Below are 23,288 nucleotides of genomic sequence, written 5' to 3'. Positions count from 1 at the left end.
AGAGTGCATACATTTTTTCTTACTTTATAAGCAAACACACCCTGATGTTTTTTGTCATTTGTCGTTTTCCAGGATGGCGGTTGCTATGGAGATTTGTTCTGTAAAGCGTTGAAGACGTACAACATGTTGTGCTTCGGAATCTACAGATTGAGAGACGCTCACCTCGCCACACCTAGTCAGTGTACCAAAAGGTGAGACCGTCACTGTGTATCTTTAACATGTAACATCTCTCTCACCTCTCAAGGCAGTTCAAGTGTCACAACATTAGCTGTTTTAATATTAGCAATTGTATGATTATATTATAAATATTATCGACCCTTTTATGATTAGATAACTGTACAACCTAGATGCGTTTCCCCTTCAGGCAGGTCCTGGCTCAAATGCCGCCTTTGGCGAGACCCAAGAATTGCTGCCCTCCTCCTATCCCCACAAAGTAGAATAGTAGGGCAGGGGTATTCAACTCTTACCCTACGAGGTCCGTAGCCTGCTGGTTTTCTGTTCTACCTGATAATTAATTGCACACACCAGGTGTCCCAGGACTAAATCAGTCCCTGATTTAGAGGGGAACAATGAAAAAACGCAGTGGAACTGGCTTCGAGGTCCAGAGTTGAGTTTGGTGGGACTAGGCTATACAGTGTCGGCCCACAATGCACTTTAATTAATGCCTATCCATGTGGTAGCCTACAGTTTGTAAAACAGGCAGTTGCATTGGCTTTATAGTCCTGATACTTGACAAAGACTTAAGACTAATCATTTTGGCTATTCAAGCTCTGAATATCAGCTACCATAAGCGGCGTGTCATAAAGTAATTTGAAATACATTTGCCAAAATTATATAATTAATCCTGTCTTTACAGAAATAAAATAATTCAAAACACTTCACTAGAGAGCATGACAGCCACAGAGGATCATTAGCTTCTTAAAAAAACATTTATGTGGATTGTTTCAAATCAAAAGCATGTAGGTCTACAGTGTGGGAAAAAAGTATTTGATCCCCTGCTGATTTTGTACGTTTGCCCACTGACAAAGAAATGATCAGTCTATAATTTTAATGGTAGGTTTATTTGAATAGTGAGAGACAGAATAACAACAACAAAAAAATCCAGAAAAACGCATGTCAAAAATGTTATAAATTGATTTGCATTTTAATGAGGGAAATAAGTATTTGACCCCCTCTCATTCAGAAAGATTTCTGGCTCTCAGGTGTCTTTTATACAGGTAACGAGCTGAGATTAGGAGCACACTCTTAAAGGGAGTGCTCCTAATCTCATCTTGTTACCTGTATAAAAGACACCTGTCCACAGAAGCAATCAATCAATCAGATTCCAAACTCTCCACCATGGCCAAGACCAAAGAGCTCTTAAGGATGTCAGGGACAAGATTGTAGACCTACACAAGGCTGGAATGGGCTACAAGACCATCGCCAAGCAGCTTGGTGAGAAGGTGACAACAGTTGGTGCGATTATTCGCAAATGGAAGAAACACAAAATAACTGTCAATCTCCCTCTGCCTGGGGCTCCATGCAAGATCTCACCTCGTGGAGTTGCAATGATCATGAGAATGGTGAGGAATCAGCTCAGAACAACACGGGAGGATCTTGTCAATGATCTCAAGGCAGCTGGGACCATAGTCACCAAGAAAACAATTGGTAACACCCTACGCCGTGAAGGACTGAAATCCTGCAGCGCCCGCAAGGTCCCCCTGCTCAAGAAAGCACATATACAGGCCCGTCTGAAGTTTGCCAATGAACATCTGAATGATTCAGAGGAGTACTGGGTGAATGTGTTGTTGTCAGATGAGACCAAAATCGAGCTCTTTGGCATCAACTCAACTCGCCGTGTTTGGAGGAGGAGGAATGCTGCCTATGACCCCAAGAACACCATCCCCACCGTCAAACATGGAGGTGGAAACATTATGCTTTGGGTGTGTTTTTCTGCTAAGGAGACAGGACAACTTCACCGCATCAAAGGGACGATGGACGGGGCCATGTACCGTCAAATCTTGGGTGAGAACCTCCTTCCCTCAGCCAGGGCATTGAAAATGGGTCGTGGATGGGTATTCCAGCATGACAATGACCCAAAACACACGGCCAAGGCAACAAAGGAGTGGCTCAAGAAGAAGCACATTAAGGTCCTGGAGTGGCATAGCCAGTCTCCAGACCTTAATCCCACTGAAAATCTGTGGAGGGAGCTGAAGGTTCGAGTTGCCAATCGTCAGCCTCGAAACCTTAATGACTTGGAGACAATCTGCAAAGAGGAGTGGGACAACATCCCTCCTGAGATGTGTGCAAACCTGGTGGCCAACTACAAGAAACGTCTGACCTCTGTGATTGCCAACAAAGGTTTTGCCACCAAGTTCTAAATTATGTTTTGCAGAGGGGTCAAATACTTATTTCCCTCATTGAAATGCAAATCAATTTATAACATTTTTGACATGCGTTTTTCTGGATTTTTTTGTTGTTATTCTGTCTCTCACTGTTCAAAAAACCTACCATTAAAATTATAGACTGATCATGTCCTTGTCAGTGGGCAAACGTACAAAATCAGCAGGGGATCAAATACTTAATTCCCTCACTGTATGCCTAGTTGGGAAGTCCGCAATTAGGGCAACACGCGTGGCAATAGGCCTAGCTGATTATTGAGTTGCGGCTGTCAGTGAAAAGCATCAACATATGTGTGAAGACAATGTGTCTTGAGTATCATTTAAAATGTTGAGACAAGACAAAGTAGATAGGTGGGTGGAGAGGATATAGGCACATAGCTATCTCCCGCCAGTTCTTGCGCATTAATTGTTTCATTGTGTGAATTGTTTACCCTTTAATTGTTTATTTTGATCAATTCCCCATTACATATGTCACCAGTAGTAAATGTACCATTAATCCCTGCCATTTGGTTACATTCATTTCAGTTAATGCATGTATTAATTACAGTAATTTGCCGTTCTCATTCTCAGAGTGGAAACATTGTTTGCAAAGTTCACAACCTGCTACTTGTGAGAAACATGTTTTGGTATATTTCATACCATCATTTACGTGTTTTGTAATTTTTTTGTTTTGTTTTTTGTTTGGAGCGTTAAATGTGAGCAATGAGCATGTGTGTGGGTTCTTTCTCTGTCCTGTTAATGTAGATATAGAGCGGGCACCAATGCACGCATAAAGTAGGCTAATTGGCATGCTCACGCAAATGTAGGAAAGTGCCCATTTGGGGATACCTGATTTATGACCACCACCACTAATAATAATAATAAGCTGAGCTTCTTAATCATTTTTGTAACCATGTGACAATGATTTGAGAAACTAAAACTTTATTATTGAAATGAAACTGTTCCACGAAAATGCGAATATGAAAATCATAACTGGCATGCAGATCAGTAGAAATGGTAGGATACATTCTTAGCTTCCCCAAACGTGAAACTCGCGCTGCCTATGTCAGCTACCCAAGTTTATCAGGCGGTGTATTATCTTGGAAAATGCAGTTCATAGCCTATTTTCTTCTTCGCCATGATCAGATCAGAAATTGACGAATGGGTCTAATTATCATGACAATTTAGCCCACTGAGTGAAACTCCCAGACAGAGGTCGTGAGTAGCCTAATTTCATTCCCTAGGCTACTGTCCATTTTATTTTGAGCTGTCCTGTTTTTAGGATATGGAGTGTTTGTTAACATGTTAATTCATATTCACATCGAAGCACATTGTTTTTTGATAGGGCGTCATTTAGGCTATTTGATTGGAAACACGCATGATGTAAAAAGTGTCTGTCTCATGATATTGTCATGAATTTGGTCGCCATGTAGGCTACAGAAAAGGCCACAGAGGCTATAGACTTTCTACCAAATAGGCTACATGATTTGACAGAGTGTTGGTGGAGCGCCGCAATGCTGGAGAGGCGCGCTGGGCATGGACGAGATACATATTTTGAGCACCTGTCTTTGTCAAAGTGTGCACTGCTTATCATGGGACGGCATCAGCATTCACCTTAATAGCCCATATGTCACTGGGTGAGAGAAGGTTTCAGTGTTTTGGGGCAGAATTATGTTAGGTGTTATGTGTTTTTGTAGATGCGTCTTGGTCAGTTTAGCTTGGAAAATGCCGCCCTTGTCAATCTGCCGCTTTAAGCGAACGCCTAATCCTTCCTAATGGGCGGGCCGGCCATGCCTTCATGCCTCTAACACAGAGAAGCATTTTGATTTGAAATAAATAGGTTTTTCAAATCTTGTAACTGATTAGTTTTCAACCACACCCTGTTAACTTTCTATTATGCATTTGTATATAGACACTGACTATACAGTATTGTTTGGTTCTGTCTTCCACTAACTCCTATCCTGTCCTGTCTATAGGTATGTGATCACCAACCCTCCGTATGAGTTTGAGCTGGTCCCCACAGACCTGATCTTCTGCCTGATGCAGTTTGACCACAACGCGGGCCAGTCCCGGGCCAGCCTCTCCCACAGCTCTCACTCCTCCCATTCCTCCAGCAAAAAGAGCTCGTCCGTCCACTCCATCCCCACCACCAACCGGCAGAACCGCAGCAGCAAGCCCCGGGAGGCCGGCCACAAACAGAAGTAGGTGGATGAGATGTTTTTTGTGTGTGTGTCTTTTTTGTGTTTGTTGGGCATGTGTAGTATGTTTGGTGTGGGTGTTGTGTCTATGTAGGGTTGTGACCAGATTGTGTTTGAGTGTGTACGTGCGGGCGGGCGGGTGTATGCAAGTGTGTGTGAGACACTGTTTGGGTCAATTATCCATGTCTGTGTGTTTGTTGGGGTTTGTGTTTTGTTTGTGAGATTTTGTGCTCAATGTCCACGTCATGTTTGTGCAATGTTTGCTCTATAACCATCAGCATGTGGTTCTTGCTCTGACATCTCAGCCTGCCTTCATATCTACCATGATCTCATTAATGGAACTAAGGGGAAACGTTTATGTGCATTATTTTCACAAATATTTGTAGAGCAAAAGAAAACACTTCTTATTTCCCGCTGACCTCATTGAACCTGTATTTAAGCATTAATTTAATAACTCAAGATGCCACTGAAAGCAGATGAGGAACATTGACATAGAAAGACCTCTCATATGTTGTCTTGGTACCAAGCCGGTGACCGGCATGCCAGTCGTTTTTTGCTAGATCTGTTAGTTTCTATAAGACACTATAATTTGACTCATGTTGGCATAGCCTTCTTATATGTTGGCGTTCGTACAAGCAGTATGGCATGGGTATGGATTTTAATGTAACACGATTTAAATAGACAAACCTTTACAGGTTGTCTATGAACGAGAAACATCATTAGACCATCTGTGTGGACATCTGTCTGGTTATTGTGTCTGTTCTGTCATCGCATGTCCATGTTCCTAGTTCTCAATCTCAAATGCTTATTTTTAGTTCTGTTTTTAATTTTGATCTATTTTCCATAATATAGAATAAGACAATATATACATTAAGTTATATTGAGCGATAAGGAACTCATTATTTTTAAAACTACTCAGAGAATTTGATTATAATGGTGAGAAGACACATCATGCTACCAACACCACTCCCTAAACCGTGATAGATCATTTACTAGGTTAATTCTTAAGATTAAAGACAACAGATCAATTGTAATGTCTTGGTGTCCTTTTAAATGTCCCTTAGCATTTATCTTAAATTCCTCTCAAACATTGCATGCTAGGGAAGTGAAGTGTAGGTGTTCAGTATCTAGAAACTTAGACAGTGATAAGGGAACATCTGACAAGTAGGGGTCAATTCAGGAAGTAAACTGAAATAACATAAAACATTCAAAAGTGTAAAAAAATATTATTTTGGCAATGGGGCCTTGATTGTATTAGAAAATAGGATTGATTTATTTGATAAAATGCAGCCAGTGTCAGTGCTTACATAGAGTACAGCAAGAGATCCAGTCATGTCAGTGATTGTGTTTTAGACGTGTTATTTGCCTTGTAGACTGTAATACCTTACTTACTTAGATTACCTACTTCTCTTTCTGAAGTGCAACAAGGATGAATAGAATGAGCCAAGGTATGCAAGTTAATGATTCTGCATGTCCTACTATTACTATAGCACCCTTTACGTGGGGTTCTAATCATAACTTTGTCCCTGTGGAGATTGTTATGACAAGGGGAGGTTTTGTAGTGTTTTTGTTATTTTCCTGTAAGGAAAAGTCATCATGCCTCAGTTTAAGTTTTGCTTTTGAACAAACGGAAAGCAAAATGGCTGCTGCTGCCTCTGCCCTCTCCCTGTCATGCCCAGGACCATCTCTGCACTGCATGAGGTCCAACCTTTCTCCTCTACTTATCTTTCTGTTTTACCTCCTTGACACCTTAATTCACCTGATGATGCTTTTTCTTTGTTTTCTCTTGACAGAGCCTCTATTTTGTATAATATCCCTATTATTTATTATGTTTTTTAGTTTGCTTTATTTCAACTTGACACAAATTGCATTGTGTGAGAGGTCTGTGTGTTTGCACATATTCTTTCCTATTGAATGCGATCAGATGACTGATGTTGTCTAAGTGTTGTAATCCAGATTCAGTATTACTGTATCAACTAGAGCCACAGAGACAAGGTGTTGCCTATCACACACTATGTAACACACCTAACACAAACTGTAGACATTTGATTACCTAAAGTTCATAGCTTGGGTATCGATATGAGTAGGCGCGAAACCTCAAACTGACACCTCCCCGAAACGGGGAGGCATGACAAATATAAAGTCTAAATTGCAGAAGGATATGAGGCGGTAAGTTTTGCACTCATAACCCTGTGGTGGTTTCAGGCGACAGACATCTTGCTTCACCTTAGGCATAGTTTAAAACATCAAACGCCTATGCTGCAACACACTAGCTTGAGCACTAAGCTGACTGACCCACACACACTCACCAAAGTTGAAATTACTTTACCTGGAAGGAAATGAAGTAACTGATCTGAAACCTATGGTCCCTCATGGCGTTTTGGATTGGAATGTCATACATGCTATAAAACACTGCTATTTAAACTGAGACAGTAATATATGACATGAAACCATGTAGATTATTCAACACTAACACTTTGTTTCTGCCCCATCCCTCCGCAGAAAGGAAATGGTTTACAGATGAACCAGAAAATGCCTACCAACGGAACATTCAGATCAAGCCCATGAGCACTCACATGGCCAACCAAGTCAACCAATACAAATCCACTAGCAGTCTGATTCCACCAATCAGAGAAGTTGAAGATGAATGCTGAAAACCAGGCCCCCATGATGACTCGTGAGAAGTCTGGACGCTCTTACGAAAGGAGAGAAAGAGAGATGACGAACGGGGATGATGATGATGTTGATTCATTGGTTCCACTCATTCTACAGATCGAGGGTTTGACATTAACACCACAACTTGAAGGGACCTCCTATGTGTATACCTTTAATGTTACTTCCATGCTCTACAATGGACAATGTTTTATTTATCAATCTTCCATAGAGATGTACATAATGACAATCAAAAAAGGATTGTTCATCCCCCCCTAGCACTTTTTGAAATTATTTTGAGTTGAAAAGAGAAGAAAAAGTACTTCCTGTAATTATTTGCAATAGTTCACATCTTCATGTGACCACACTCCATGGCTACTGTAGCTGAGGTTACTACTGGTTGTTGGAGGATGAGGGCCGCAGCAGTTTGCTCATCACAACATCATAACATCTCCCAAAGATCCACAAAATCGGCTGGGGTTCACCGCTCACCACTCATACTCCCTATCTGCTTCTGTTCTATTTGCACAAAAACTGACCACGTTCTTTTGCAACATGACGACTTGAAACATTGACATCTCCCCAAAACAACTACCATCACAGAAAGTGTCAGCTTTTTGGTTGTTGATTCACTGAACAAAAGAAAAGCTGCTTGTCATTTGGAGAGATGTACAACTGTACTGTGGTAATGTGGAAAGATCCATTACTTCACTGCTTAGGGTATGCTACTGTATGTCATCACACTGTTGAGTAATCAATGAATGCATTCCAGTCCTGTAGAATGAGATCATATTGAAAATCAGTTGTCTTGAGACTCTGAGAGTACTGTAAGAGACAGTTCTTGGATAAGCTGGCTGACAGAGTATATAGCTACACTGTACCTACATCGGTTCTGGTGATATCACAATGAATATGGATGACCACGTTTCAAGCTCCTATCATCGCATGGTATGTGCCTGAGCCCTTCAATAACAATACAGCACAGATGATCAACTTAAACTGAAAACATAAAAGGGATGAAAGAACAACCTTGTCCTATCCCTAATGTGCAAACATGAAAGGGGTGAATGGACAACCTTGTCTCGTCCCTGGCGAACACATGAATGGGGTGAAAAGACAGCCTTGTCTTGTCCCTTGTGTGGACAGACAATGCATATGGTATGTACATGCAATGTGTGTACTGTACATGGCAGCAATGTGTCCCCTCAGTAAGAACATCGGTGGTACATCTGAGTTAAATGCACAAATTGGTATCATCATCTCTCCATCAGTGTGTCTGTGATGGTGGTTCAGCCTCTGGGGGAGCATCATGTGGGATCAAGGCTTCAAACCTGCAAGACATAGAGGAACTAGATCTGTCTGGGGGTTGCGGATCAACAAACTACCTATTCATATCACCGGTAATACACCAACTATGATTGAGCTGAAAAAATGTGAACAAACATTAGCTGTGTGCCCTAAAACTTTAGGGAAAGCATTTAAGTCCAAACATTCTTTGCCATGATATCTATGGCGAAAATTGGGATTTAAGAATGAAAACAATAAGCATATCATTTGAATGTTTTTTGTCTGTTGAGAAATTTGGAGAAGCAATGCCACATATTGCGTAAAATGGGCATCAATGGGTCCTCCTTTGACCAGAGCCACTGCCTGGCACAGGGTTGGTAACGGAGGCAGTAAAGTGCTTGGATGTTCTCCGCTGACGATCCTGATGTCATCATAACACCTCTAAACTCTATGTAGGTAAACGTTAGGGAAAAGCTCAATCATAATTTGGTTTAAAATGATGCCACTGATGACTATGAAGAACGCTGGAGAATACTGCCTGTGCTCTTCATGTTATCCTGGTCAAGGCTCAAGTGTGTGTTCAAAATGGACAGATTTTGTTTTGATCCAAAAGCAACCCAGAAAGAGCTGCAGCCTTGGGAAGGAGAGGGTATGGTGTCACAGATGATCCAACTAAAAACTAAACCTGGCATATGAGCATGATCATTTTCTACTTATTTTTACACATGACCTAGTGAGAAATGCTTTATGAAATTAATCCGTTATAATTATTACTAGGCCTATAATTGCATATCAGATTTTTATTTCCAAATTAATTGCTTTAATTAACATCATCATACCAAAATGATTAATATAAATTCTGAAATACTTATAATTAGACATGCATCATTGAAGAAAAGTATAAGTCCCCTCTCCTCTTTGCAACAAAGACCATCCCTGAAAGTATATTCATTAATAAAAGTCAATATTGTATAGGAGATTACCTAAATTTAACTCTTAAGTTTTTGTCTTAACTGTTGAGTGCTCCTTAAAACGTAGATGGGCTTAGTTGAAGGATCTCTGTAGCTGTATTGATAAACCTTATCGCTGTGTATAAGACTGATCATTTTCATCGACAAGTGAATACGAATACGGATGTGTGAGTCAAACAGAAATGTGATGGAAACAATCGCAAACGAACTTGAGTTTCAATGGGTGTAAGTAATACCCAGACAGAGGGCCAATCGGAAAGGTGCTTGAAGCTGGATCTGAGGCGTTTAGCCATTCGTTCTGTTCTGAGGGTGAAACTGTGTGACCTTCACTATCAATGATTGACCTAAATTAGGTCTCTATCTAAGGAGAGATATACTGAAGAATTTATGTGCGTGTATACTGTCATTCTCCATGGACATGTTTCAAACTATGTGACAGAGAGAGATTGTTAGAGCATCATCAGGTTGTTTGCAGTGAACAGATAGCCTTGAGAATATAGACAAAAGATAATGTATTTCTAAAGACCTGTCATTCAAGAGAAAAACCCCCACATATTTCTATCTAAATATGTTGTGTAAATTCCTCCCATTATATAGATCACGTGACTCTCTGAAGCAAAATGGCCTGAGCTTTCTGTCTATCTATTGGGTGTGTTGCAACTCTACTGCGGGCTCATTGACATTGTCCTGAGGTGAACATTTGAATTGTGATTACATTGTCGTCACACTTTGTAGCAAGTAGAATTATGTTCAGAAAATATATGAGTAAAGATCTATGTATAATTGGGTTGTTAATAATATACTTGCTAGCCTGAAAAATAAGGAATTTATATTTGATGCTGACAATGACTTGATTAATTAATTATACATAGTATTGACAAAGGACAAAATTATTGTTTTGACATATATGAAGAAAAAAAAGAACAACTTGACTTTTGAAATTCAAGATCCTTTTCCTGGGTTCACATTGCAACAAGAAAAATGAATGTAATGCTTGGAAAGAGCAGGTGTAATTTGACCTGGTAATATCAACCATCACAGAGACGCAGCCATAGGGTAGCACCAATTCAGTAAGAGAGGACATACTTAATTTTAGTGTTCTTGTTAAAATAGTTTTTCCTTATCAGGGTTTACATTCCATTGTGTCAGCTCTTGTCATTTTTGTTACCATAGTAATATCCATGGATTGTTTGAAACTGTCACTACTGCTTATTATTTGTTTACAGAGTTTTCTTTTTTGTATTCAGAAGTACTTAAATATCACTTTACTCAGAAATCAAATGGTACAAATCACAACCCAAAGCAGACGCATACTTACAGAATAGTCCACCAGTCCATTTCATTGTATCTAAATGTTTTTTTTATTTTCAATACGTGTACCCACAATTTGTGTGACTGGTTTGACTCAAACTGGAAAAAAATCACAACACTGGACTGAAACCTGTTCTTACATTCTAAGGTTTTTAAGCTTTATCTCTTTCCAGCGCAAATACTCCACAAATCTAAAGTACTGCTCTACCATATCATACGTTTGTATTAGATGTTGAAGTCTTTGCAATGTAAGCCTCTAAAGTTTTAGAGTGTTTTGAAGTGCCATGAAAAGTGTTGTTGAACAAGCATCGTTCAGTCATTCACAGACTCACTCACTTATTCAGAATGAGTAAGGATTGAGTTAGTTCCTCTCAGAAAGGGAAGTAAATGTATGCGAGTATGGCATCTTATACTGGCATGGAGAACATCCAAGCCATCAATGCCTCCATGCCAGTAGAGTGCCAGGCAGTGCTGTAGGTCTAAAGGAGGGCCTGTTTGAAGACCCACTATAGCAAAAAGTGGCATTGAAAATGAGGGAAGAGTACATGGAGCATGGACACTGCTCTTCAACCCTCAACGTATCATACATCTGTGTTGGTTGTACTGTCTGTAGCCTAAGGTACCTATCTTGTTGTTAGGAGACTACAGGGAGAGATGTTAAAACATGTTTGTTGCGTGGTAGAAGGTATGAATGACTGAAGGATGCACAGAGAGCACAGGCCAGGCTGTTTCATATGCTTGAGACCACCTGTCAGTGTTTTAGTCAATTTAAGAGTCAGGACTATGAAACTTCACACATTGTTACAGTATGTTACATAGTTTTGTTAATCTATTTTCTTGCTGTAAAGGATGGATATAACTTATTTGCTGGAAAATGTACTAGATGTAATAAAATATATAATATTATGGGGGGATTTAAGTCTTAACAACACATTGAAATTGCAGTTAGCAATTTTTAAGTTGATTTTGAGGAAAAAAAAAGAAACTTGCAGTTTTTGTTATTTTTTGGGGGGGCTGCCTATCAGTTCAGGTGGAATTCAGGATATTGCTCTCACATGTCGCATATCTGATTGTTTGGCACATGGTCATTGCTCGAATCAGGAGTTTGAAATAGTAGTTTACTTAGTTTGGATTTGTCGAAGCGAGAATAGATATATGGAGAATTTGATGGTGCTGAGTTGATCTACCTGACTCTGTCAAATATAATCTGCTGATAAATATACTGTCTTGTACAAAAAGTTTGTACATAAATTGTACATGATTTCTTTTTGTATTTTCTCAAATTAAAATGGATGTATTTGTGTTCTAAAACTGGAACGTCTCCTCTCATTTCCTTCCAGCATTAGAAAATGTGTATATTCCATACAGTGATGCACGTTAGTCTAAGCACTGTACAGCATTGGGAGAAAATAGACCATAGTCAATGACAATATACTAAAGTATAGCACAATCACAAGGTGTTAATATTCAGTTTAATAATACTTAATTCCACAATGGGCAAATATACATATAACAATTAACATGAAACGTACACACAACAGCTTTTTGATTACGTTATCTCCATCACCGTCTCATCCTGGATTATGTCCTATAAGAACAGACTATCCTAACTTTACACATATAAATATAATTAGAACATATATTTATTACATCTCTATGATCCTAGATGCTGTGTCATACACATCGACACACACATTAAAAAATATATATTTACACTGAACAACAATATAAATGCATAATGTAAAGTGTTGGTCCCTGAGGAGTATTTTTGTCTGTAATAAAGCACTTTTTGTGGGGAAAAACTCATTCTGATTGGCTGGGCCTGGCTCCCCAGTGGGTGGGCCCTCCTAGGCCCACCCATGGCTGCACCCCTGCCCAGTCATGTGAAATCCATAGATTAGGGCCTCATTTATTTATTTCAATTGACTGATTTCCTTATATGAACTGTAACTTAGCAAATCTTTGAAATTGTTGCATGTTGCATTTATATTTTTGTTCAGTATATTATATTTCTGTGATCTTACTCAGTACAACAAGACTAAGGGCTCTATTCAATTTGTATCGCTGAAATGTTACAAATTTCAAGGTAATTTCCAATTGAGCTGACATAGGCAGCGTTTACCGTGAATGCAGTCTCCGCCAATGCAGGAACATTGCCTTTAAATTTCCACGATACAGATTGAATAAAGCCTCTAAATGGTGGTGATGACTATACATCTATACATCGACCCTGTCTTTGACCTTGGCTTTCCTGAGGGATAGAGGGAGAGGAGAGGAGAGGAGGGGAGGGGAGGAGGTGAACTGAAGATGAATGTCTATCAAATTTTCCTCCATCCGTATACCCAGTGAGAAGTCGATGACCCTGTGCTCCAAGGCAAGCCACCAATCCCCTGATCCCTGCATGCTGTAGCATCACACAGTCATTCCTCTTGATTTACATTTAGTGACATGCTATTACCTGCTCCATCACTTACGCCTGTCAATCAGACGGGATCCAAGGTAATGGGCAGGAATGGGCCTAAGAGCACATCAGCCTCTCAGCTCATATGTCAACATAGGGATGGAAAATAGAATATCAGCTGAGGAGATTGAATCTCTTTATGTGACGGTAAAAGGTGTTACCATACTTCTCTGATTTATGTTATGCTTCATTATTGATGTGTTACTTAAATCACAATGTAGAGAAATATTACGAGAGATGCTAAAGAAGAAAGCAAATCCACTGTGTGTGTGTGCAGGGCTGGTCCCCCTCCTCGACTCCTCTGAGTTGAAGTGTGTAATTTCACACTCCAATATCAAGCTGCTGGACAGAAGGAAAATATATGACCCGCCTTGGCATTTGTCCTTATTTCTCTCTAAATGTGCAAACACTATTACCCTTGGGTTATCTAAAGTGGTGCGGTGACAATTCAACGCATGCCCGCCGCCTCTGCACTCCCTCAGCCTCGCCATCACAAGACGACAAGCTGTAGAAAGAAAAATAAGAGCGATGTAGAACGAGAGAGGGGGTAGAGGGTGAGAGAAATAAAGAGACGTATACATCGTGATGGAGAGCGAGGGGGAGGAAGAAAGAGTGAGGGTGAGACTGAAAGAGAGGAAGAAGGAGAGAGAGAGATGGGTTGGAGATGGAGCAGATGTTGGTAGCTGTGTTGATTTGTAGCTTGATAAGGGTGGCACCCAGGCGGCTGGAATTGATGGCTTGTTAGGGAGGATGGGCTCCTCTGTGAGATGTTTTCAAAATGATTGATTTACAATACAGTGGCTCCGGGTGTGTGCACGCAGGCAGAACTGATGCAGATCGATAGAGCTGAAATTGATTGATCAGCCATTTAGCTTGGCAGTGTGTTTACCGAACGAAACCAGTCAGGACCCCCCTTTCCCTCCATCACCTCTCAATAAAACAGAGAGAGGGAGAAACACTAGCTAACTACCTCTGGGCCTGCCTGAATATTCTGCTAGCAATACAACACGAACCAGGCGATATCCGAATATGAACCATAAAAATGGAATCATACAGTAAGAGGTGCTGGTGTGAAACGTTTATGACTGTGTACTTTATTCCGCTATCAATGTGTCCCTCTGTGACTTGGAGATACAGTGCTGGTAAAAAAAAACAGTCTTACCGTACCTGCGCCTCGCAAGGAAAATAGCAATAATGCTGCCTCTGTCATTGTCTTTGCGTTAGGGTCTTTCTTTGTGAGGTAGATAACACGTTCTGATGTAATTTTGTACCGTGAAAAAAACACAGTAATTGATGTTCAGCAAAGCAACATATTTTCTTAGAGCAAAATCATCCCCCGCCACATCTGTGATGGTTGACTTTTCTTTGGATTTTTGGTAACCTTTTATTCTGTTCGGGGCTGATTCAGATATAGGAAATCAATGCCTTTTTTATGCATTTTGATTTAAGCACTTCTCAGTAGTTGGTTTTCAAACGTACCTTATAAAGGTGCGTCACAAACACTGCGGATGTGGCTTCCTTGCATGCACTGAATAATCCCAGAAAACACACCCATTCTGTTAATTTATCTAAAGCCATCCCTTTAAATACTGTGTACTTTTATTTAGAATTTGATTGGCACAAGACTAGAATGTAGGCTATGGAGAATGCGTTCAGAATATGGAAAGGTAGACATGAAAAAATATGAATATTTGTCTCAGTTTCAGAACCCATTGGTAGATTTAAAAACACTGATTTTACACAATATTTCTGTAAATCGCTCTGGATAAGAGCGTCTGCTAAATTACTGTAATGTAATATATTCCTGAATCCTACTTCATGGAAAATTAGGGTTGGAGAGCCTTTATGCACGAACGAAAACAACGGTGGTTTAATTCATTCTGGAAGTTGCCACACATTATTCAATGGTAATGTTGGAAGTAGTGTACAATAGAATTATAATAGGGAGAATAGTTTACAATATTATAATATAAATATACCCTAAATTCCCCCCCTGATCATGGAACTGTGTGATGATAAGGGCCAAGTCTTATGCCAAACTAACGGTTTGGTCTGCCCTTAGTAAGCCTACATGTCCCAATTTATTTTTACTACAATTTGTATTTGGTCTTCATTAAATAGGATCCACTATTACTTGCGACCCTCAGCAACAACCACAAGGGCGTGACAGCGTTTACAAAGGAAACAAATAAAGGTAGACTAAATCAAATTATTTAATGGAACGATACGAAATGTAGGGTACCAACTGAAGGGCACTAACACTAAATTGGCAGTTAAATATGTGTGGTATATGTGTGGTATATGTGTGGTTATTACTAACGGTTGCTACCGATAGTGGCTAATAATATGTAATATAATACAAATTGTAGGAAACAGGAAAAGTCGGGCATATAATTAAAACATTCTAGAGCGCACAAAGGCGCGACATTCATTCTGCACCACTTTGCCTTGTCATCCCATTTAGCTTGTATCTCCAAGTCTCATCCCATACAATTACAATTCTGCATAACAGCACAGCATTTCATACTTCACTGTGGGAAAGGGGCATAATACCTGTCCTGTTGATATGCTTTTCAGTTTGCTGCCATATGACTGGTTTGAATTTTGTCTCCAGCGATCATAAGGTAAAATCTAAAACAATTGTCATTTAGCCCATACAATCCCATTATCCAAATGGTTACTCATTTACCTAGCTCTTATCAATAGCTCATCAATTTATAAATTACAGTAGAACAAAAATAAGTTGATGCTGGATAGTAAACAATGTCGAAAAAGCCTTGTAAATGAGAGTGCCTTGAAGGCTTTTTCGGCATTGTTTAGTATCCAGCATGAACTTATTTTTGTTCTAAAGTATTTCATCCCATGATCGAAGAGCGTCTCATGCCATACAACTATAACCAGTCTCATATGAATGAAAGTGTATGGAGAAAAGAAAGTAGATGTTTTTCCACTTGGAACCTTACTCATGGTTTCCTCGCACATAACAATGGTGGAATTAAGAGGGGAATAAAGTCAAGGTCAGAATACGCGTATCTGTAGACACACCTCTGCCACACCTCTTTATGTGATTTCCACCCCACATGCATTTCCCCATGCTTAAGTTCAAGGTCAGAAAGCGTGCAGAGACGAAAGTGTTTAAAAAGGAATTAAGTTTAATTTATGTGCGTGTATCTCAGGTCTGAATTCACCCCATAGTGCCCTATGGATGGATGCATCTATTGCACCTAGTATTTTGAGTGTACCTAAATATGACAAGAATCATCATATATATATTCCGTCACCCAGTCCTCTGGTTAACAGAGGGCTGCCATAGTCTCACCGTGACGTGTAGTCAGACAGTGGCCCCATCATGTTGCTTATTAACGATTTTACACAGCCAGTGACAGTCACCGCCAGAGAGAGGATGTCAGGCTGCCAATAATATTTACCGTCTGGTGTCAATGGATGGCATGGTCTATCCAGCAGACGCCAGGGGGCTTCTGGGATTGGTCTGACAGCACCCGATAGCATCATGAACCTCGAGCTCATCGCAAATCATCCTCACAGGAACGACAAGTGTCTTCTTCTGGAGGATGCCTGAGTGCCTGTGGCTAGGAACCAGGCGAAGCACGATGCTAGCGCTAGCTAGCACTGGATGTCTTTAGGCCCTAATACAAACAAAGCAAGGTGCTGTTGATCTAAATACAACACAGCTGCTGCCAGATCACGCAGCGCCCAAGAAAGCTGCACGGGGAGCCTGTTAGTTCCGCTTTGAACTCACATCAAGCATAAGAGCGATATAAAAAGGAGAACGAACGCCCTCAAAACAGCCATCTTATGAGGCTTGAAAAGCAATGCGTAGGTAGGCCCTAGTTTTCTTGGCTGCTGTCGTGAATAAACAGTGCATTTGAGAAGTCATTATGGGCCATTTGGTAAATCAATAAAGTGTAAAATTATTTTCCAGATGAACTGCTAGCAAGCTAAATGAAACGACAGAGTCAGTAGGAGTATTGAGCTGGGTTCAGTCAATCCATGTTGTGATGGCTGTAATGATTGGATTTCCATGACAGTGATGTGAGGCATGTTGACACCAATTACTGCCTTTCCCTTTGACCTCGCTGGATATCAAGCTGGGGTGTTATACACACGACACACACACACCCAGGCACGTGCAAACACACACACACACACACCTCTGGTCACATCACATCAGCCCCAGCAAACAACATGCAAAAGAGAGAAAGAGGAAGACGGAGAGAAAAGGAGAGGCAGAGAGGGAGAAATAAAGAGAGGAAGACAGAGAAACAGATACAGAGACACAGATATACAAAGAAGATATATTCCAGCTCAGCCGTGTGTGATGGCGGTTTCCATGACGATGTGGCATGCCCAGTGCATCATCAGCACCATGGCAGATGAACAGTCAACCTTTACCAAAACAACAAGGTCATTACAGAGCCTTGTCAAATCAATGCTGAGAGTGTCCGTGCTGATTAAGCCATCCCCTCTTAGCTCTGACACTGTCAATAGCAACCAGGCAGACAGGCAGAGAGAGAGGGTGGGTGTGTGTGTGGGTGTGTGAGTGCAGCTTCATTTGAGGCTGCAGCTAATCTTTACCTGGGGCCAATTAACAGAACTAAAGGAGAACAACAAAGGCACAGGAGAAGGGCTGTTTTCTCTTTCTTCCAATGCCATTTATAATTAGTCTTTTTTCCCCCTCCGAAAAAAAGTTGGTGGATCTTTCTTTTTTTCCTTTGTAAAACTGTCACTCTGGCTGAGTGTGTGATCTAAATACTGACACGCAAATAAACAGTGAAAACCATTTAGAGGCCCTGGAGGGGACTAGAGGAGTCTCCTAACCCTTCATTATTACCGTACTATGAAATCAAGGATAACTTTTCTATCTTGTTTCTCCCAGTCAGTGTTGAGGAAAATCCTTCTGGCGAGGGTTAGGGTTGTGGTAACCTTAACCCTAGCCAAAGGGACCTTTTAATAAGTTGATCTAACTCAAAATAATATGCTTTCCCAACTCTCAAATTAATCAATCAGTTTACCCAACTCACAATCAGAATTGTACGTTTCCCCAACCGTTTAACCAACACAAACCAAGTTTTTACCCAATTCGAGTTATTGAGTAACTCAACTCAAGGTTACCTGACTCAAATTAATCAGTTTACCCAAATGTAAATAATGATTTGATACAACTCAAAATAATGCTTAAAATAATATATTTACCTAACTTAAAATATGTTTACCCAATTGAAATTAATCAATCAGTTTACCCAACTGAAAATAATAATTTGATCCAACTCGAAATAATACATTTATCTAAATCAAAATAATACGTTTACCCAACTCAAAATAAAAAATGTAACTAACTCAAAATTAATCAATCAGTTTACCCAACTTTTTATCCAATTCAAAATAACACATCCTGGCTCAATGGATATCCTGGCTCATCCTGGTTCACCCCCTTACCTCATCCCCAGGCTTGAATTGCTGGAGCATAGAGCCTGTTAACAGTGTTGAACTGTTTGGGATTTAGAGGGTGGGGATTTACTGAGAGACATGATAACCAATTCAAATTCTGAGCGAATCACACGACTATGAGGCGTGGCTCCAAATCGAGATGGAAAAGTGTTTGTTATGTGCACCACGGAAATAATTCCCCGGAACCCGAGGTAGTAAGAACATTTCGCCCGCCGTTCATGCTAATAGCTAGCCAGTGTAATTCTGCTAGTTATCCTGTAACATGATGTACACTGAGTATACCAAACATTAAGAACACCCCCCCCCTTTTGCCCTCAGAGCAGCCTCAATTCGTCGGGGCAGGGACTCTACAAGGTGTTCGAAAGCATTCAACAAGGATGCTGGGCAATGTTGACCCCAATGCTTCCCACAGTTGTGTCAAGTTGGCTGGATGTCCTTTGGGTGGTGGACCATTTTGGATACACCTACTACCATACCCCGTTCAAAGGCACTTAAATATTTTGTCTTGCCCATTCACCCATTCACATACACAATCCATATCTCAATTATCTCAAGGCTTAAAAGTCATTCTTTAACCTGTCTCCTCCCCTTCATCTACACTGATTGAAGTGGATTTAACAAGTGATATCAATAAGGGATCATAGCTTTCCATGTTGCACGAGCTAACCGAGTTCTGTTTGTTGCACAGGAACACAAAAACAATACTGGTCCCAGGATGCAGCACACATAGGGCTCTATTCAATCAGATCCGTTTTAGCCGACATCCGCATAGTGGTTGTTTTGACATGTCGGAGGTGGAACTGCGTTATAGCTGTCAAATCCACAAGTGGCTCCTGGCATTATGTCACGTGCTTAGAGTATAGGATTGGACCAAGGTGCAGCGTGGAATGCATACATGTTTATTCACTAAGTTAACACACAAGAAAAGAAAAGTGACGTGACGCTCACAATGGCTGCACACAAACAAGAGTCAAGATCCCACAACATAGGTAGGCAAAATGGCTACCTAAGTATGATCCCCAATCAGAGACAACGATCGACAGCTGCCTCTGATTGGGAACCACACCCGGCCAACATAGATCTACAATAACATAGAATTTCACATACATAGATATTCACACCCTGACCAAACCAACTAGCGAACTCTATGTCAGGGCATGACACATTAACAGAAGTCCCATGCAGCCTTGTTTACAAGTTTGAACACTGGAATGTTAGATGTAATCTACATCTCGATTAGGACAATAAAAATCATCATTATTTTGTTTAATGATTTTTCAATTTGAGCATAATTATTTCTACTAAACAAAAATATAAACGCAACATGCAACAATTTCAACGATTTTACTGAGTTACAGTTCATATAAGGAAATCAGTAAATTGAAATATATTCATTAGGCCCTATTCTATGAATTTCACATTTTTACATTTAAGTCATTTAGCAGACGCTCTTATCCAGAGCGACTTACAAATTGGTGCATTCAACTTAGGATAGCCAGTGGGACAACCACCACTGGGGGAGGGGGGGGTGTAGAAGGATTACTGTTATACTATTCCAGGTATTCCTTAAAGAGGTAGGGTTTCAAGTGTCTCCGGAAGGTGGTCAGTGACTCCGCTGTCCTGGCGTCGTGGGGGAGCTTGTTCCACCATTGGGGTGCCAGAGCAGCGAATAGCTTTGACTGGGCTGAGCGGGAACTGTGCTTCCGTAGAGGTAGGGGGGCTAGCAGGCCAGAGGTGGATGAAAGTAGTGCCCTCGTTTGGGTGTAGGGTCTGATCAGAGCCTGAAGGTAAGGAGGTGCCGTTCCCCTCACAGCTCTGTAGGCAAGCACCATGGTTTTGTAGTAGATGCGAGCTTAAACTGGAAGCCAGTGGAGTGTGCGGAGGAGCGGGGTGACATGAGAGAACTTGGGAAGGTTGAACACCAGACGGGCTGCAGCGTTCTGGATAAGTTGTAGGGGTTTAATGGCACAGGCAGGGAGCCCAGCCAACAGCGAGTTGCAGTAATCCAGATGGGAGATGACAAGTGCCTGGATTAGGACCTGTGCCGCTTTCTGTGTAAGGTAGAGTCGTACTCTGCGAATGTTGTAGAGCATGAACCTGCAGGATCGGGTCACATGACTGGGCAGGGGCGCAGCCACGGGTGGCCTGGGAGTGCATAGGCCCTCCCACTTGGGAGCCAGGCCCAGCCAATCAGAATGAGTTTTTCCCCACAAAAGGACTTTATTACAGACAGAAATACTCCTCAGTTTCATCAGCTGTCTGGGTGGCTGGTCTCAGATGATCCCGCAGGTAAAGAAGCCATATGTGGAGGACCTGGGCTGGCGTGGTTACACGTGGTCTGCGGTTGAGAGGCCGGTTGGACGTACTGCAAATTCTCTAAAACGAAGTTGGAGGCGGCTTATGGTAAAGAAATTAACATTAAATTATCTGGAAAATGCTCTCGTGGACATTACTGCAGTGAGCATGCCAATTGCACTTTCCCTCAAAGCATGAGACACCTGTGGCATTGTGTTGTGTGACAAAACTGCACATTTAGAGTGGCCTTTTATTGTCCCCAGCACAAGGTGCACCTGTGTAATGATCATGCTCTTTAATCAGCTTCTTAATATGCCACATTTTTCAGGTGGATGTATTATCTTGGCAAAGGAGAAACGCTCACTAACAGGGATGTAAGCAAATGTGTGCACAACATTTGAGAGAAATTCGGTTTTTGTGCATATGTAAAATTTCTGGGATCTTTTATTTCAGCTCATGAAACATGGGACCAATACTTTACATGTTGCATTTATAATTTTGTTCAGTATATATAGCCTACACTTTCTCATTCTGAACTTCTAACGCGATTGGGGCGGGTCCTGACAATGATCGCAAGAGCAGCTGCTCACTGATTTGACGGCTCCAACGCATGTCCACCGCCATAACATCCGCTATGCGTGTGTCTGCTATTGCTGGTTAACGCTTGATCTTATTGAATCTAGGCCTTAGGGGGAGGTTCTAAGGGTTGCTCTAGATGGTGATGGACTGAGAGATCAGCCAATTAAAACCAGCCGTTGTTTCGTCCGCTCTGAAACCAGATGTCGCGACAGAGAGAGAGCCAGCTGGTGGGTGAGATTACCTCAGCCTTAACCCTAACCTTGGTCTTATTGACCTTACTATACAGCATAATTCACCTACAAGTCTTTCACTTCATGAGTACAACTTTCTCTTGATCATGTAATGGAGGAGGACTTGAGTGGGAACTGAATTGTCTCAAGTTTAGCCTCTGCTCTATTCCTCTGCCTGCATGCTCTGTTCTCACAGCCTAATCAATACGTTTGGAAAGATGGTCGAGGTTAGGCTTATCAGCCCGCCTGTGAAACAGAATATGTAATACCCAAATGTTATGGCTCACGGTTAAACTTTACCCACGCAGACAAACATTTCGCTTAATGACATTCACACCAGCTGCTGTATATGCAGATCAATCATTTGTGTTATTTATATTTATAATAATACTTATTTGTAGAGCACATTTCCCACGCTCAATGCACATAAGGTGGAAAAAACAACAAAACTAAAAATGGCATCAATACATAAAAAGGAGATAAAACAATCACAAGTGCAGAGCAGTAGATATACTTTAAAGGTCCAATGCAGCCGTTTTTATCTCAATATCAAATAATTTCTGGGTAACTAAGTAACTTTCTGTGTTTGTTTTCAATTGAAATGGTCAAAAATAAACAAAAATAGATTCTTAGCAAAGATCAATTTTTCAAGCAAGACTTTAGGTAGGACTGCCTGGGAGTGGTCTGAGTGGGGAGGGGAAAACTGAAAACTAGCTGTTATTGGCAGAGAGGTTTGGAACTCCCTTTCTTATTGGTCTATTAACTAATTTACCGCCTGGTTATGTCACCAGGCAGGCCAAAACTCCCTCCCACCAAAACAAGCAGAACTTTTAGGCATTCTTTTCAAACAGCTCTTACACTAAAAGGGCATTATCATCATTTTCACAATTTCATAGTATTATTCCAACCTCATAGTGTGGAAATGTGTGTTTCAAATCCCCCACAATTGTTTCAAATCCCCCAAAATTGTGTTTTAAAACCCCAAATCGATTTACAAACACTGAAAATGTTGTTTCAAAACCTCAAAACTAATTTCAAAACCCCCATAAATATTGTTTTGAAACCCCAACAATTGTGTTTCGAAACCCTGAAAATAGAGTTTTGGGAGCCTGAAAGTGCTAAAGTGCCTGTGATTGTCCCAAAGACTGACAATTATTTCCAGCTCACACAAACCTCATGGTCAATCAATCTCTGTTTCTAAGCTGTATTAGTCTCTGTATCTTGGTTTGAAGGAAAGAAAACACTACATGTAATAATATATTTATCTTGTGTGGCAAGCTTTATTGAAACAGAAAATGCAATTTGTAGACAAAATGTGTGAGCCGTATGTGCGCCTCTGACTCTCTGCACAAAGTAATTAATTATATCTAGCTGTGAAAATACAATTTCCCTTTGATATAATACCGTCTGGAGAGGATCCGTAATGTCTTCTCACAATGCTCCGTCTTTGCATTCATTTCAGATATTTACAAAAA

General features: G+C 40.8%; 1 protein-coding gene across 23 annotated transcripts in view; it reads left to right on the top strand.

The window, feature by feature from the left end:
- Nucleotides 1-12,093, top strand: part of LOC121574320 (calcium-activated potassium channel subunit alpha-1) — a 251,192-nt gene extending 239,099 nt beyond the window's left edge. For 15 of the 23 annotated variants that reach the window (XM_041886943.2, XM_041886938.2, XM_041887001.2 and 12 more), the window contains 4 exons: nucleotides 73-191; nucleotides 4,337-4,561; nucleotides 5,978-6,006; nucleotides 7,061-12,093. In XM_041886943.2, coding sequence (XP_041742877.1) covers nucleotides 73-191; nucleotides 4,337-4,561; nucleotides 5,978-6,006; nucleotides 7,061-7,212 — 525 coding nt within the window. In that variant the 3' untranslated portion in view covers nucleotides 7,213-12,093. Of the gene's footprint in view, nucleotides 1-72; nucleotides 192-4,336; nucleotides 4,566-5,977; nucleotides 6,007-7,060 lie in introns of those variants that run through there. The other 8 variants (XM_041887041.2, XM_041887008.2, XM_041887069.2 and 5 more) reach the window with 2 other exon arrangements.
- The last annotated feature ends 11,195 nt before the right edge of the window (nucleotides 12,094-23,288 follow it).

This window comes from Coregonus clupeaformis, chromosome 1 (genome assembly GCF_020615455.1).
Source record: "Coregonus clupeaformis isolate EN_2021a chromosome 1, ASM2061545v1, whole genome shotgun sequence".
Lineage (NCBI taxonomy): Eukaryota > Metazoa > Chordata > Actinopteri > Salmoniformes > Salmonidae > Coregonus > Coregonus clupeaformis.
This window is presented reverse-complemented; position numbering and strand designations above follow the sequence as displayed.